Source organism: Loa loa, assembly GCF_000183805.2.
Source record: "Loa loa unplaced genomic scaffold supercont3.14, whole genome shotgun sequence".
NCBI classification, from domain to species: domain Eukaryota; kingdom Metazoa; phylum Nematoda; class Chromadorea; order Rhabditida; family Onchocercidae; genus Loa; species Loa loa.
In genome coordinates, this window is record NW_018108194.1 from 168,652 (window position 1) to 185,393 (window position 16,742).

Sequence of the window (16,742 nt, forward strand, 5' to 3'; positions counted from 1 at the left end):
TTCATTTATCCTTTTTTTAATGACTTTTTGTCCATGCAAATAATAAGCCAAGTGACTTCCATGTAATGTTTTATTTTCGTTCTCATTGTTTAGGATTTAAAACTAACAAAGCTGTAAAGTATCAATTTCGCGACGAAATAAGAAATTCGAATATCATTTTATTGCTTATTCCCATATTTAAAAACTAAAAGTCAAATAATTTAAAATTTTTTTCTGCTTTACAACCTTTTGATTTGTGCTTCTTTTTTTGCACTTCTCAAACATTATGCTTAGAATATGAAATATCACTCAGTTTTGACTTGTTTATTTCTTTGTTAGCGATTGTTCATAAGACAAAGTGGAAAACATGTGTTTTTATATGACATACAACAAATGAGCGGGACATTGCAGAAATATTGAAATCTTTCTAAGTTTTAAAGCTATCTTTGGTGAGAACATTATTATGATGAACACACATAAATGATGCTGAATATCAATTCATGCATGGCGAATAAAATTTGAAAAAAAATGACATTCTTGTAGAAATGACTGACTCTTCGAAGTTGCGATACTGTTCACATTAACTTAAAATAATTGTCCACAAATAAGGGAGCTCGAGTAATATCAATAAAAAAGTGGGAAATAAAATTCATTTGTGGTAGTCACATTGGAAAATTTTTCTAATAAAACGATATGGAAATTATAGCTTATATGTTTGTTTGATGCTATTTTCAAATTAAAAGAAAGAAAATTAAGGGATATGATGTCAATTGTATGCAAAACAATGTTTTTCATTAGAGTTTTCCGATATATTTTCTATTCTTTCATTTTCACGAACATATAAAAAGAAAGTTTCTCAAATTCCTTCTTAAAATATAGATCTCCGGCCGATTTCGATGCATCAATACATTTCCGGAATGACTTTCAAACGTTTTTTTCCCACCAAGTTTGATTTTTCCATGAAATTTAATTAAATATTAATACAAAGTGATTCAAAACGCACGACTTATTCTTGAAATAATTTTAAATAATTCCATGAGTGGAATAAATCCAAATTATTTTTATTTAAGTCAGCAGACAATTTTCTCCATTATATTTTGCACTTCGTTCTATCAATCTTCTAATGATTATGTTGCTTTAGCACAAACGATATGCTTTGAAAAATACTTGAAGTGCATAAATAACGATGAATTATATCATAGTCAATTTCAAGCAAAATAAAAAATTTGGCAAATTTGAAAGATACGACAATGTAGAAGTTTTCAATTGCTGCAAAAGTTTCAAAAGTTTTTTAGTCCTTAATTTCTATGCTGCAATGCGTTGATCGTTTCTAAATTAAATAATGTCAGTGATCTGATCGAAGTAAACGTGAGGAGTGTAATTTTTAAGGTTATACTCTTATCAGCAGAACATCTTAGCCATTTTCAATCCTTAGGTCATTCAGATATTCGTTAACCAAACATAATGTAATCCTTTAAATGCGATATGATTGTTAATGAAGGTGGGAATGATTATAAGTATTAATAATATATATTTCGATTTTCCGTTTTTCCTACTCCCTTTTTTACTCCCTACCCCTTTCTCACCCTCTTCCCTTCCTTCCGTATATTTTTATATTAATGATATAGAGAAAAAGAAAGTTATAATCAAGCATTTTAGAGCATGTTTATGATTTTGATTGATGTACTGAGTGATTTTTCCTGCTTGTCCTATTGATTTATTTTAAATTCAAATGTTGAAACAGTTGTCCAAATGTGGCGCTTCTTGTGGATGCTATCATTTTTGTTCAATAGCAGCTTATTTCTCCATTCTTTCTATTTGTTTCGTTTGATTTGTTTGGCAAGGACTTCATATAAAGCGTACTTGAAATATTATTCCGTTTTATATGCAGTGATAATACATGTTTCGGATCGAATATTAATGTCGTAATTGGCGATGAAATATTTTATTCAAACAAAGTTGGATCATTTATTATTTAACACTACCCTGCTGCTTGTCTTTTTTCTATTTCATGGTTTTATTCATATACTTCATCAGTTAAATAATTTTTTAAGTCTCGTAACAGATTTTAAAAAAAAAAACTGCTAATTAACATTACTGCTAAATTACTTCTAGTCCTGCTGTTTTTCTTTTTTTTCTCAATAGTTTTAATAATTATGAATTCATGTTTTCGATGAATATAATTTATTGGCTTAATAAAGTTCATGTTGTTTTTTCTTCCATGAGCATATCAAACAGCAATAAAGGATATTTTAATAACACAATATAATGAGGACACTTTTGCTATTTTGCTAAGTCTGAAATGATTACGGATAAACTAATTTGCATCAAACGTAACTAATTCGAATCAAGTATGACTAATTCAACTTCTTTACTTTTATTGGTATTAATGTTAGAATTCTCTCTTTCTGCAATGAGAATATTATTAAACATCCATCTTAATGAACGTAAATGTTTTTTGGTTATAGTATCATCAATTCCTTTTGCATTTACAAAAATTGTTACAGGATATCCTAATTATTAAACCCACTCATACTATGTTTTTGCTAGTGATAATTAATAGTATCTATGGTAATTAGCAAAATTGGACAAACACTGAAAGTTATTAAAAGTATGGAAAGCATACAAAAAGAATTTATTATAGTAATTTTGATCTGGTAAAACAAAAAGCGAGTATACTCTAAGCTCTAAGTAGATGTAGAATAGAAAGTAAAAAGTTGTTGAAGTTTTTTTTTTTTCACAAAAAAGACAACCTTACATTCTTTTGATAATTTTTCCCTTTGGTAATTTTTTTTGATAATTTCTGATAATTTTGATAATTTGATAATTTTTGATAATTTTTCCCAACATTGCTAAGAAGAATTGATAGCTAGTTGGTTGTTGTTTAATTGCTTTTTAATTAAATGAATTATTTTCGATCAGCTTGAACAACTTATACCTGAAACTTTAGCTATAATCACATCTATAGATTGTGATGAGTTCATCATTATTAAAAGGTGTCTTCAAGAGAGAGTCAGGTGAAAGACGGTATCGAAGACAAATGAAGAAAGATAACACTTCAGTTGATGAAATGGGTGACATGCTGTCCACTCCATTCATGTCATCTGTAAGAATTTTTCTTTCCACCTTTGCATCTTTCTAAATAATTCTAGTCACTGGGTGAATTTAGCAACACAGAATTAAATTCTTTGAACGAAGTGGCAAATCTTAAATGATTCTAAGTTCCGAAAAAAAAATGAAGTATTTCATTCGGCTTTCAGTAACGAATATTAAAAAAAATATACTAACTGATAGATCGGACTAACGTAAATTATAAAACCTTTTGTAATGGATTCATTGTTTTTCGATCTTCGAGGATATAATTGGCGCTTAAGTTAATCGATGGGTTTAAATATTGATTCTAAACTCATTGTTGAGTAACATATCACTAGCAAATATATTTCATTTCTTTCCAGACAACAAATGAACAAAATCACAGTGTTATGACGAAAGATTCAAATCCGGAAGTTTACGTAACATTTTCGGTGCGAATATATTTGAAGGAAGGACACAATTTGGTGATTCGAGATGCTTCAGGTCAATCCTATATGACTTGAAATATTCTAGCAAAGAAACTTAACTTTAGTAGGTTATCTGGATATTCAATAAATTAGTTAAACATTCTATACTTTTTTTCCTGAAAATGAAGATTCATTTTCTGAATTAATTTTACAGGAAGCAGTGATCCGTACGTCAAATTTAAATATAAAAGTCGAACTTATTTCAAAAGTTCAACAATTTATAAGAATTTAAATCCAATTTGGGATGAAGAATTTACATTATTAATAGACGATCCTACCACACCAATTTGTATGGACGTATATGATTATGACCGTTGGGCAACTGATGACTATATGGGTGGCGCTGTTATCGATCTCAGTCAATTAAGACTTTTTCAGTGAGTTACCCGTAAATACGCTATGTACAAATATGTTTTGACAAGTTGATAGCAAGTAAGCAAAGCAAAGATAATAAAATTTAGGATGACAACAATGAAATTGAAACTGCGGGAAGAAGGGAATGATGAAAATATGGGTGAAGTCGATGTTGTGATCACAATTTCTCCTCTAACTGCTTGTGAAAAAGATGAGGTAAAGGTGTCTTATTGAAATTTAGACTTAGTGAGATTCCTAAAATTTTGAAAGAGAAGAGGGAAATTTAATTCAATTTGATTTTATTATAGTTTTTAAAAAAAGCAACGCGTGGAATAATTAGTGAACGACCGAAAAGGACACCTCAAAAAAGTATGTTAGCTTTAATTTTAATCTTCTTCCCTTCTTTTCACTTTGTCTACTTGCTTATCTATAAATTAATTTGTTATTACGAGTTTCTAAAATTTTGCATATCTCCAAAAGTCATTGCATTCGACAGTTTTAGAAATTTTTTAAAGCTTGTCTGTCTTTTACGATTTTTTTTTTTTTAATAATTAGATAAAATTGCTTTGCAGTGACACAAGTTTGGTCATCAATTGTAAACATTGTTTTAATCGAAGGGCGAAATTTGATGATGGCAGATAACCCCGAAAACAATTTTCCAGATCCGTTTGTAAAATTTAAACTTGGAAGCGAGAAATATAAAAGCAGGGTATAATTACATTTATTTTCATTCATATTTGTGAGTAATTAAAGACTTTTAGACATTAATTTTTTTATTACTAATGTCACGGAAGACGAACAACAACCTATTATTGAATTATAATAGACTTGCCGGAATTATAGCCCGTAATACGGAGCAGTAATCCGAAATGGTTGGAGCAATTCGATCTGCATATGTTCGATGAACCAAAACATACACTTGAGATGATGGTTATTGATAAGAAAACGAATTTAGATATTGGGAGGTTCATATTGTTTATAAATAAACTATTTTTTATGTTTATTGTTTATCCTACGATGAATTAAAATCAATTCATTCATTATGCTGGGGAGAAGAAAAGGAAATTAGATACAATAAAATTTAGGGTAAAATTAAATATAAGTAATGGAGTTTAAACTATGTGGGGAAAGCAATAATTCTATTCATTTTCAGAAAGAAAATATTGGAAAGTTCATCCAAATAACCTTTAAAAATTTGTTAAGCATAGTAATTTTTGAAAATTTGCAAGCCGTACAAATTTTAGAAATTCGTCAAAAAAAATTTATAAGTAAACGAAAAGGGAAAGAAGGTGATATACTTTTTTGAGGTGTCCTTTTCGGTCGTTCACTAATTATTCCACACGTTGCTTTTTTTAAAAACTATAATCAAATCAAATTAAATTAAATTTCTCTCTTTTTCCTCAAAATTTTAAGAATCTCATTAAGTCTAAATTTTAATAAGACACCTTCACCTCATCCTTTTCACCAGCACTTAGAGGAAAAATTGTAATCACATCATCGATTCACCCATATTTCCATTATTCCCTTCTTCCCGCAGCTTCAATTTCATCATTGTCACCCCAAATTTGATTTTGCTTACTGTCAACTCCTTAGGAAAATAAAACATTACACAAAGTTTGTGCTAAAACTAATGTAATGAACGAATTAATAGTGAACATATCAGTCATCATTTATTAATTAATTATAAATGAAGTAATGATAGTTAAGCAAACTTTTAGGATGGAATTTATTTATTTAGTACACTAATCAAAATGAGTAAAGAACTCCTGAAGGAAAATGGATGATTTATTTGATATTTTAGATGCAGTTTAGATTTAGACAAGTTGGAAAAAGAAACTCCGAATCAGATGTTTTGTGAACTTGATCGTGGTACTGGTAAGATGTTCGACATTTTTTGTTTTCATGTTTTGTACTACCTTTGATAGTTGTAGAGTATTGTAGAACGAAAGGCAGTAAAAAAGAAAGTTTTGATAAATAAGTAATTTCTGGTAAAAACTACCGTAAGAGGTTATGCATAAGTCAGATTTTATATTATTTCAAATTGAATCTTTGAAATGGTCTAAAATCCGATCCAAATTAAAAGACAGTTCTGATGTTTCAAATGTAGAAGTTTTAATTATTCTAATTTGACTGGGAAGAGATGGAATTAAAATATAAGCATGGAATGATAAAAATATTAGCAACTGTTACTTTTCGTTACAAAATACTTTCGATTGGTTCAGGTTCCATTCTCGTTCTCATATCAGTAACAGGTACATCGTCTACCGATGCAATTATTGATTTGTCTGATTTTTCCGGTGATGATGTAAGGAATGCTATCATTGAAAAATATGTTAGTTTCACGGTTTCTCGAGAATTTCCGTAATTTTATGCGAACTTTCCATGATCACATGAATTTCTCAAAATGATGAAACGGATTTCAAACAGGAACTATACATAGTAAGATACTTCTCTTTCCGCGAAATTTCGGTGTACTTAATAAAATATTGTCATATTAAATGTTTGCAGAGTTTGCGAAGAACGCATGAATGCTTCCGTGATATTGGTTTTCTTACTGTGAAAGGTTAATTTTTTATTACATAAATAATTTTAGATTAGGTATATCAAGCTGATTGTAAATCTCAATAATTCGTCCATTAACCTAATCACAAAATTTTTGTTAAGTCCTGAACCTGCAGATACAAACACCCACTCACACTCACACTCACCCATACCCACGCAGTCGCATGCATTCGAACACCCACGTATATCCACGCACATCCACACACTCACATATCCACCCACATTCGCACGCCCACATATCCACCCACACTCACACATCCATATATCCACCTACACCCATACACACATAATCCACACATCCATATATCTGCAAACAATGATTCTTGGAGTGTTTTGTGCTCGAAACTTGGCATCGGTTGATGCGATGAATAAAAGCAATCCATTTGTGGTGGTTGAATTGGTGAATGCATTATTGCAAACACATACGGAATACAAAACAATTAATCCGGAATGGAACAAAATTTTCACGTTGTATGTATTTTGTTCCGATCATTTCATATTTCATATTTACATTTTATGCCATTCATACCATAATTCAGGTTTTTGAATTCATGCAACCAAAATAAATTAATGGTCGTATTTTAAATGACACCAATAGATATCATTGGTTTAATTAAAATATTGTTTATTTCTTTTAAATGCAATTTGAAATATTTTAGTGCGGTAAAAGATATTCATTCAATAGTCGAAATAACTATTTCTGATGAAGATCCAAACAAGAAAGCAGAATTCCTGGGCAAAATTGCGATTCCATTGCTGCAGGTACTACCAAAAGTTGCTATTTATACCGTAAAAAAAAGTGTGGGTGGGAAGAAGATCGAAGGAGAAAAGTCCATTTATGAACAATCGATTTAATTATTAGATATTGTAGGTGATCATTTTCCTGCAGATTCAAAATTGCGAGCCAAAATGGTATGCTTTGAAGGATCGAAAATTGCGAACACAAGTTAAGGGACAAATACTGCTGGAAATGGATATCGTCTGGAATCCGGTAATTTTCAGGATATGAGCTATATAATGCATTTTTTTCCTTTGCAGACTTATTATGCAAACTCAAAATCTATGTAATAAGTTATACAGAAATCCAATTGCTTTCAAATTTTTCAGTTTCACTTTCCGATTTGGTTTTCCCAAAATAAAAATTTTTTCATAGATTCGTGCAGCAATCCGTACTTTTACTCCACGTGAACGGAAATACATGCAGAGAGATCCAAAATTTAAACGACGTCTTTTCATAAATAGTTACACAAGGTTCGCAAAAATTTGATGTATGCGATATTAACCAATAATTCAACCAACGGATGATTACATCGACTGATATAAAGTTACTACCATGAATTTGATATAACGCAACTTTCATAAATAAAGAGATTTGATTAAACTAAAGTTTCTGGACGAAGTTCACCTGAGCAGAATATTTTTATCTTCAGATATTTAGCTTTAGGAAACCAAAAACCAGCGATGCCTTCAGATTCGCTTGAAAGTTTCAAAAAAAAGAAAAGAAATATCGCAAAATATAACAAAATCTAAACTGTTATCATTTTCTCAAGGTAATCTAGAAGTCCGAATTTTTTCAGACTTCGAGAATTCCTCTTGGTATTGGTGGAAATTCGAGATTATGTGCAGAGTTGTTTCGATTGGGATTCACCCATGCGCTCCCTATTTGCCTTCGTGGTAAATTCATTTTCGCAGACATAGCTTTTAATTTTGGGATTTAAAGGGTAACTATACAATTAAATGTTCTAATGTTCTATGGAAATTTAATGTTCAATCTCTTAATAATGTCCCATGAAAATGGAATCTAACAATTTTCGGAATCCGGTAATTTCCAAAGGAATAAATTGCATTCTAAGAATAAGTCGTTATATAATAAAAAGCGCCTAGATGTGATTATCATCTGTTATCGCTTATAGATCACTGTTAAACAGTGACAGTTGCATCAGTTTTCAAATAGTACCAAATATTTCAATCGAAAGTAATCATTATATCTATAGTTTAACACTTTGTATTTTGCATAGTTAATAATATGATTCCATTCAAAAGATAAAATTTGAAAGTCTGAAGGAGCACAAAAAAACCGAAAAGATTCAGTCTGAAATTTCATTTTTCATTTTAAATATTACTGCTTTGGAATCAAACAAATAGGACTTAGTATAAAAGAAGCTTCTGAATTTAAGCAAAAATTCCAAGCAGCTTAGTAATCTTTACAGAGAGCATTTCTATTTTCGTTATTTATTTATTTTTTTTTCAGGTTTTTATAATATTCGTGTACTTTTTCCACATTCACCACATTCCAATCATTATATTGCTTTTCTTCCTTCGACCTTATAAAATCAAATCTTCGAAATCAAATAAGAATAGCAGCAAGTCGGTTTCGGAATCCGAGGAAGAGCCTGACTTCATTGATACGGTAATACAATATTCAATAATTTGACTCAATAAAATCTTCACTTAACAATAATTTCGAGATATAATTTAGAAATTAAAGTTTGAGAAGTTCATTTGAAACATGTTAACAAAGTATTAAAGAAAAGATTTAAGCATTTGCTTATCATTCGTGATCCTTTCATGAATTGCAATCCTCTGTATTTGTCCAAACAAATATATTTATCCGAATCTCCTTCTCTTATACAGTATTTTTGTCTGTTCTCTCACTACCTTTATGACATTTTTTTTTCCCAGAATGGACAGTCATCATCGTCAATCCGTGAACGCTTCAACACCTTTCAAGATACAATGGCTAAAGTACAGAATACGATGGATTTTGTTGCATCACTACTGGAACGAGTTCAAAAGTAATTGACTGAAATTTTTTTAAAATTCTCTTGCTTTCAAAAGATTTATCGTATTGTTACATTTTCATTCAACTTCAGTATTCCCTAACTTTTTTTTAAATTCAAAAAATTGAAAACTTTTAACAAAATTTCTTGCTCGTTTGCAATAACTGCATCAGATATAATAAAATATGACATACGTTTTGTGATTTTCAGCACGTTCAACTTCACGCAACCGTATCTTTCAACGTTAGCTATAGTAACACTTTCTCTTATTACCATTTTGCTTTATTTTGTGCCACTAAGATGGATTGTTATGATTTGGGGTAAGTAATTAATTCATTATACCCTTCGTTCTTAGTTTTAATTTTGAAAATTTTCAGGAAATTTTTTTTTGAATTTGAAATATTACTTTTAATTGCGCTTCCCTAAGAATGCAATAATTAATAAAAGTGCTGTCTTATACGGTTAATTGTCCTTGCTAATTTGGTACTTCAGGTATTAATAAGTTCACGAAAAAATTGCGCAATCCAAATTTTATACCAAATAATGAGCTTCTCGATTTCCTTTCAAGAGTTCCAAGCAACAATGAAATTGTATGATTTTTACGATTACTGTGATTTTTTTTCTTCAAAAGTTTCAAGTCTGAAATGAATGCATTTTTATCACTTCATAACCCATTTCGAATTCAATCTTCATATGCAACAAATATCTTAAGTTCAATTTCTTTGTCAACTTTTAAAGTGACAAAAGTTAGCGAAGACGAAAATTTTGAATGATCGAATTATTGCTTTTTGTTTATATTTAAATTTGAGTCAAATATAAGTGAAAAGGTACCAAGTGTTTTGCAATAATGTCAGTCAATTGCTAAGAATTATTTTTGTAAAAAAAAGAAACAAGTTTTAGCCATTCAGTAATTGCGCAATCGAAGCTAAAAAATTTCGAAATTCGAAAATTTTCGGGAAGAATCATTCTTGTATATTAATTCATTCATTTTATTTTGCAGAGAATTTACAAAGAATTTCCGGTGCAAGATGCGGGGATCAATTTACAGTTTAATAATGTTCGAAGTAAAGGAAATAAATGAAATGTTGTTGGATAAGCAATGACGAGCCATTGAAAATTCATTTATATTTTGGGATTTTTTTCTCAATTTACTTTTTATCCGTTTATTCTAAAAATTATGAATGAATTCCTTGCATTATAAATTAAATAATTCAGCAGAGAATAATTGAGAATAGATGAAATGGTTAAAACAATTGTGTGATTTTTTACATTCAGCAAGTTTCTAGCTTCAATATTAACTTCTGTTAAATCATAAATCATATCATATCAATCCTTCAAAAGCTTATTCATGCAAATTTGAGGCAATTTTTCTTTCGAAAGTGATCAGACGTTTTGGATACAGTGAATTAATTATGTGTACTGTAGTTTTGCGCAAAATAATGAAATAGTTATTGGAAGATTAATATAAATGATCTAAATTACCACGAAAATCACAGTGTCAAAGTTTACGATTTATAGCGTTTGCACTGTGAAGGAATAACAATATTAAAAAAAAATAATAATGGTAGTAATTTCATATATTTCAAAAGTTAAAAAGAAAGATTATGAATATCTAGACTTACTGCAATCAAACAATCTAATTAATATGAAAAATGTTCGCTATCTTTTATACAAGTACTAAAGAATGTTTGAAGCTCTTTAAAATATTAAATCACAAATATTCAGTATTTTTGTTTGATCTGAAAGAAATATTCATGTTTGCTTTCAATTTTCATAGAATCCGTGGAATGTGTTCAGGCGTGCCCTTTGACATTTGATAGCTTGCTAGGTAAGCAACATAATTTTCATCAACATTATGCTTTTTTCTTTTAATTTGGTGACAACATTTCCCTAATTTTCTATTTTCCTTTTTTATCAGTAAATTACAAACAAAAAATAAACGTCTTTGTGATACATATTGTATATGCATACTGTAATGGTTAGCTCTTTATAAGGTACATAATTATAATAATTGCAAACAATAATATGTATGTTGCACGTCATCATAAATTGTCCGTTCATAAAATTTCATTTTATTTTCTTTTTACTTGGAAAAATCGAAACTTTGATAAACTTTTAACGATAAATTATTCATCAACGGAAACATTATATGGCGTATTGCCGGAACAGAAACGGAAATTATGGATGAATAGAAAAAACGGATTGTTTATGGACTAGAGCGTTGTGAACAATTAATCGAAATTTTAATCTTTTTTTTTTCTCGTTGACAATGTACTTTAGGAGTAACAAATCAACGTTACCAGGATTGTCCGGTACATCCAGCAATCAGTACGATAATGGTTTCAGATGGATTTGTCCAGGCTTTTTGAAAGGAAACATATGATACTATTTAACAAACCGCTTTTTTTTCAATCGATTCAATCAATAAACTTTCTCTAACAACTTTATCAAAACATAGTGTAAAATATCAGGAATTGTTTTTGTTTTGTTACACTGAATTATGTTAATCAATATGTTATCATTATATCAACTAGAATGTAGAAAAAGTTGAGTGATAAGAATCGAACAGATCATTGGTGCGTCGTCGACTGAGCGTTGATGTTAGCATTGAGAAGGGTGAATGTTGTCGTGATGGAAGCGAAAAAAGTGATGGTATAATTGAGGGTGATGTGGATCGCCGATAAGATGAACTCATTGGACGACCGAATGTCCTGAAAAAGAAATATGGTGGAAGAGGGAAATCAATGATAACATTTGGAGAACCAAAAAGTATGTAAATATCATCGAATGCTAAAATGGATAATATGAAGTTGGGAAATTACGCGTTCTGCAGCAATCTTTCTATTTCGTTCATTTATTTCCCATGCGTAAATTACAAAACAATGACTAACGAGGTCTGTGAGTATTTGAAAGGAAGTTGAGTAATTGTGATATTTCGACAGGTACCCTTTGGTAACGAATGATTTTGGATCAATCGTCGTTTCAATTCTGAGCAATATACATCTGGAAGTGTCATACCATCTTGATTTGTTTCTACCATTTGCACTGAACTGGAACCTGAAATTAATTAATAGAGTTTATCTAAAATCAATTAATGAATTCAACTCTGACAATTATGGAAAATAAGACTTTTTTCATTTTTAGTCTCATAAAGGTATTCATATAGAAATCATTTAAACAAAAAAATTTGAATAAATGAAATAAAAATGAGAATAGAGATTTTAATATTCAACCCTTCTCAATGTTGTATTAAATGCTTCGTATCAAATTGAAATTTCATTAGAAATTTAAAGTAAAATTACAATAAAGCAATTGCGTAAATTAAAGAACCAGTCGAATGACCTTTTAATTTACGTTCGTATTCGATCATTTGTCTCCAAAAGCCTACATTAGGCTTCACAACAGGTCGAGCTGATTTAACAAAGTGATATGCTTGACGTAATGTCATCCGTTCATGCTTCACTAGATATATCATGCACAGGGTAGCTGATCGTGATACTCCAGCTACACAGTGTACTAAAGTTCGACCACCCCTATCCTGAAATGCTTATAATACAACTTGTTCTAAAATAGTTAAAATAATTTAAGCCTAGCAGTTATTAAATGCATATCTTGGATTTATTTCAGTCTTGAAATGATTACTTAAAATCCACGCTATACTTAGATTGTAAATTTTAAATTAATTATTTCATGATCAGAAACTTTTAAAGTGTTAAATAATTAAGTCCATCGTGCAGAATAAAGGAAGAAAATGATGTGGCTAAAAGTTGTATTATCATTTCAATGAATTAAAAAACAAACAGTTAATTAAATTCATTCACCTTGACTGCTTTGATTTTGTCTGCAACAATATCAAAATATTGATCAATTTTTGCATAGGGACTATCTTCTATTGAGATCCTCAAGTAGTCAATCCCTTAAAGAAATTTCTCGAATTTTACTTAAAACAGTATAAATAGAACAAAAGATTAGATGGAAGATAGTAGGGAAAAAGATTGAGACGAGAATTAATTAATTGGTCTAGTAATAGATATGAGCCAAGAAGAAGTGTTACCAAATTAGGCTTAAATATCAATGATTGAGGATAGACATCATTGCCTCATCCTTCGATTTCATTTTTATCCTACGCAGATGCAATTTCATTCAAATTAACAATCAAAATAAATAATGATAATAATTACCAGGAATGTGAGTAGATGGTTCTTCAACAGTTGCATTTACAATACATGAAATTTTCTTTTCACGTAATTTTTCGAGTTTCAGAACACCGGCTCCAGAAAGAAATAAATGGTCAGTAACCTCGGAAATTTGCCCAAACAATCCGATTCGCGACATTAAGAAAGCTTTATGGATAAGATGATAAGAGCTATTTTATAATTAGAAATTTTCAGCAGAAGATTGTAGTGAAATTTCCGGAAGAATAAAAAATTCCAATTCTTCACTTCAGAATTTGTTGCATTTTTACACCGAAATGACAATAACGGATATAAAATTGTCTGAAATTTAAGTGATTTATGAAGAAATTAGACAGATCAGTGAAAATGATCATTACGGAAATGTACCGTTTAAAAGAATTTAAAACATAGATCGAGTCGGGTTGCTATGGAAATAAAATATGGGAGTAATAAATAGATGAATTAAACATGACCTTCACACTATTAATGAATCATCCGTTATCTCAACGGGATGTGTTCATGCGCACTTTTTTACGTCTAGGAAAAAAAAAAAAAATTGAATTACACGAATGTGGATTGTTACTTCATAAATAGAATGATGAACTGGATCATAATGATAATGATAACAGCATGACCTTTGCTCGATTACACACAAAGGCTTATCAAATATATGTGAACTTCACAATCAATAGAAAATGTCTTTTGCCAATGACTGAATACATCGAAAAGGACGTTATGATGTCATTGAGAAAGTATCTTTTTTAAAAAAGAAAAAAATATCAAGAAATGGATGAGTCATAGTGAAAGAGAATAAGTATTCAAATTCAATTTTTAAAAAAAAAAAATGAAAATACGGAAAAAGGAAATAATGAATCAGTTCATTTATTTTCATGATTTGAAAACTTTTCTTATTTTTTGATAGTTCAAAAGGATTTTTCCAACATCTTTTAATACAGTCAATGAGTAAACAAAACGATATTTGTAAATTCTATAATAATGATAGGATAAAGAGCAAGATCACATCTTTTTTCAACTTATTAACTTTCTAAAACATACGCTTTTGAAGTAAAAGAATTGTCAAGAATTTTAAAGCTAACTTCTCTACGAGTCGTTTTATTTGTCATCGTTGTTAGTTTGTCAAATTTCCTTTATTTTTTAGTTTCAAAAATTTGGTTGCAAATTTTCTTAAATTAGACAATACTATGAAAATAGGGAAAAAAGGCGAATTGGATGTAGGAGGAGGACTTATGCATATATTTGCCAATTAAATTATGAGAAAAATAAATTCAAATTATCATATGCTAAAAAAAAATATTATCATTCTATACCATTTCTTTTCTCTTACAAAAATTTTTAATTAGTAAAAATTTCAAATTCATGAAGATGAGTGAACTTTGTGAAAGATTTCGCGCAACTATGCGGAAAGATGTAAATTTCAAAGAATTATCCATTCAAATGGGAAAAAAAAAAGAAGTGGAAGCCAAAAGCAACGATTGCAAAAAGAAGAATAGAAGGAAGGATGAGATGTATATATGTCACATTAAAATGCATTATGTTATTCAACAGAATCCATAAAAATGAATTAATTCTTTTTTTTTTGCAAAAAAAAATCAAAATAATTTTCTGAGAAATTCCTAAAAATCGAAAGTTTCAACAGTACACATCTAGGAAATGATTTAGACGAGAAGTCATTATTTTAGATAATTGATTGCAAATTTTGTTTACTGACATTAAAGAGAGACCGATGATCTCTGATCATTAAAAATAAACGAATGAAAAAATGTCGATAATAAAAATAGATGATGAAAATGGGAAAGAATAATGTTTACGAAACCGTATCGTTTCCCAAATGATTTTTTACATATATAAAGGTGTGAACAGATGAAATATATTTTTAATTTCAAATTAAAGTAAACTTAATTTTAGTTTTGATTGAAAGAGGAAAGTACAAAATTCAACAATTTTCAGCTACTAGATTATAATGCTCTCAGAAATGATTCATTTTAAACAAAATTCCAAATTTATAACTGGAAATATCACTTTTATACCTAAATTTAGTCCCAACTATAAGAGGTTTGCTAATTAATATTCTATTATTTTGTTTTGATTTTTGGATGAAATAAAAATATTAGATTATGAATGGTGTGGGTAACAATTTTGCATATATTATGGGTTGTAGAAGATAGCTTTTCAAAGAATAAAACCTTTAGCTTTAACAAGAACTTTAAAGCTAATTTAAAATATGCATAAACTACACTTAACGACAACTACTAAATGATTGCCATCTGCTGAAGTCATCTTCCTTTTTTTTGAATGAAAATTAGAAAGAACGAATTAAAACTCTCCAAGAAAAGAGCTTAGCATTTTAGATAGTATGCATCATAATCTATGATCTATCATTTAAATACGATTTATTTCAAAAGATTATAAAAATCAAAACAAAAAATAAAGAAAAAACTATAAAATTTAAAATTAATGCTTAGTAAGAAAATAGCTAAATGATGTATGAATATTTTGATAAAATCACTTTAAAATATGTAAATTACTTAGTTTAAATATTTAGAAGATGTGAAGTGAACCGAAAAAAAAAAATCATCATTGTCCAGTAAATCACCAGAACAAGAGCCGCTTTGGTTTCGATCATCTGTGAAACAGATTACCTGTGACGATAAATAATAGTTTTACGGTAAGTTTAAAAACATTCTTTCAAAAGGATCTAATTTGTCTCAATATTAATCAGTTAGAATTCAATTCAAGTATCAACATAGATATGTCATGTCGAAATGATCCAAAAAATCACCCAAACTAATTTCCGTCATAAAAATATCTTTATGAACTTTGACATTTATCGATCGATTTCGACCTGCTTATATTGAATGTAAAGTAAATGGAACATCAGAGAGAGGGGAAAAAAAAAGTGTAAGGATCAATTTTAACCAGGATAAAATAGCTTGATCTCTTAGGAACAATTTTTCTTTCCTAAATTTCCATTCTTTAACTGCTTATTGTTGGTATGATAGAAATGATAAACATGCACTTATTGAATTGATGAACAAAAATCATCATGTCCTGTTTACCGGACAAGGACAAAACCCAATTTTTCTATTCTCGGGTCTCTCTTCTTTTTTTTTTTTTTTGTTCCACACCTAAGCAAACATGTTTTATCTGTCAACCAATGTCAACCAAGCAATGAAAGGACATTAAATAAATGTGAATGTTTTCAAGCATTGAAAAATAAAATCGCAAGGAAAAAAATGAAAAGACAAATAGAAATTCAAAAAGATAAACATTTAAGATGAAATAAATCTTGATTGAAAAAAATTAATAATCCT

At 29.3% G+C, this 16,742-nt stretch overlaps 4 protein-coding genes across 4 annotated transcripts; 3 read left to right on the plus strand and 1 right to left on the minus strand.

Annotated features, from left to right (window-relative positions):
- Positions 1–2,953: 2,953 nt before the first annotated feature.
- Positions 2,954–6,461, plus strand: LOAG_05812 (C2 domain-containing protein; the record flags this gene model as incomplete). Its single annotated transcript, XM_020446977.1, has 10 exons — positions 2,954–3,085; positions 3,435–3,555; positions 3,694–3,916; positions 4,001–4,109; positions 4,202–4,262; positions 4,466–4,602; positions 4,737–4,858; positions 5,695–5,768; positions 6,116–6,225; positions 6,402–6,461. 10 exons carry the CDS (start codon positions 2,954–2,956, stop codon positions 6,459–6,461), a joined length of 1,149 nt encoding a protein of 382 aa, XP_020302743.1.
- Positions 6,462–6,771: 310 nt separating this feature from the next.
- On the plus strand, positions 6,772–10,316 carry LOAG_05813 (hypothetical protein; the record flags this gene model as incomplete). Its single annotated transcript, XM_020446978.1, has 10 exons — positions 6,772–6,926; positions 7,115–7,217; positions 7,345–7,446; positions 7,609–7,706; positions 8,033–8,129; positions 8,707–8,865; positions 9,138–9,250; positions 9,446–9,555; positions 9,728–9,825; positions 10,236–10,316. The coding sequence occupies 10 exons, from the start codon at positions 6,772–6,774 to the stop codon at positions 10,314–10,316; spliced, it is 1,116 nt and encodes a 371-aa protein (XP_020302744.1).
- Positions 10,317–11,584: 1,268 nt separating this feature from the next.
- LOAG_05814 (dual specificity phosphatase) lies at positions 11,585–13,740 on the minus strand. Its single transcript, XM_003141351.2, has 5 exons — positions 13,417–13,740; positions 13,057–13,151; positions 12,578–12,773; positions 12,127–12,292; positions 11,585–11,946 (listed from the first exon to the last, which is right to left on the minus strand). Exons 1-5 carry the CDS (start codon positions 13,568–13,570, stop codon positions 11,766–11,768), a joined length of 792 nt encoding a protein of 263 aa, XP_003141399.1. The 5' UTR covers positions 13,571–13,740; the 3' UTR covers positions 11,585–11,765.
- Positions 13,741–14,118: 378 nt separating this feature from the next.
- Positions 14,119–16,086, plus strand: LOAG_05815 (hypothetical protein; the record flags this gene model as incomplete). The annotated part of the gene is made up of 4 exons (XM_003141352.1): positions 14,119–14,162; positions 14,570–14,642; positions 14,794–14,936; positions 16,017–16,086. 4 exons carry the CDS (start codon positions 14,119–14,121, stop codon positions 16,084–16,086), a joined length of 330 nt encoding a protein of 109 aa, XP_003141400.1.
- Positions 16,087–16,742: the final 656 nt, after the last annotated feature.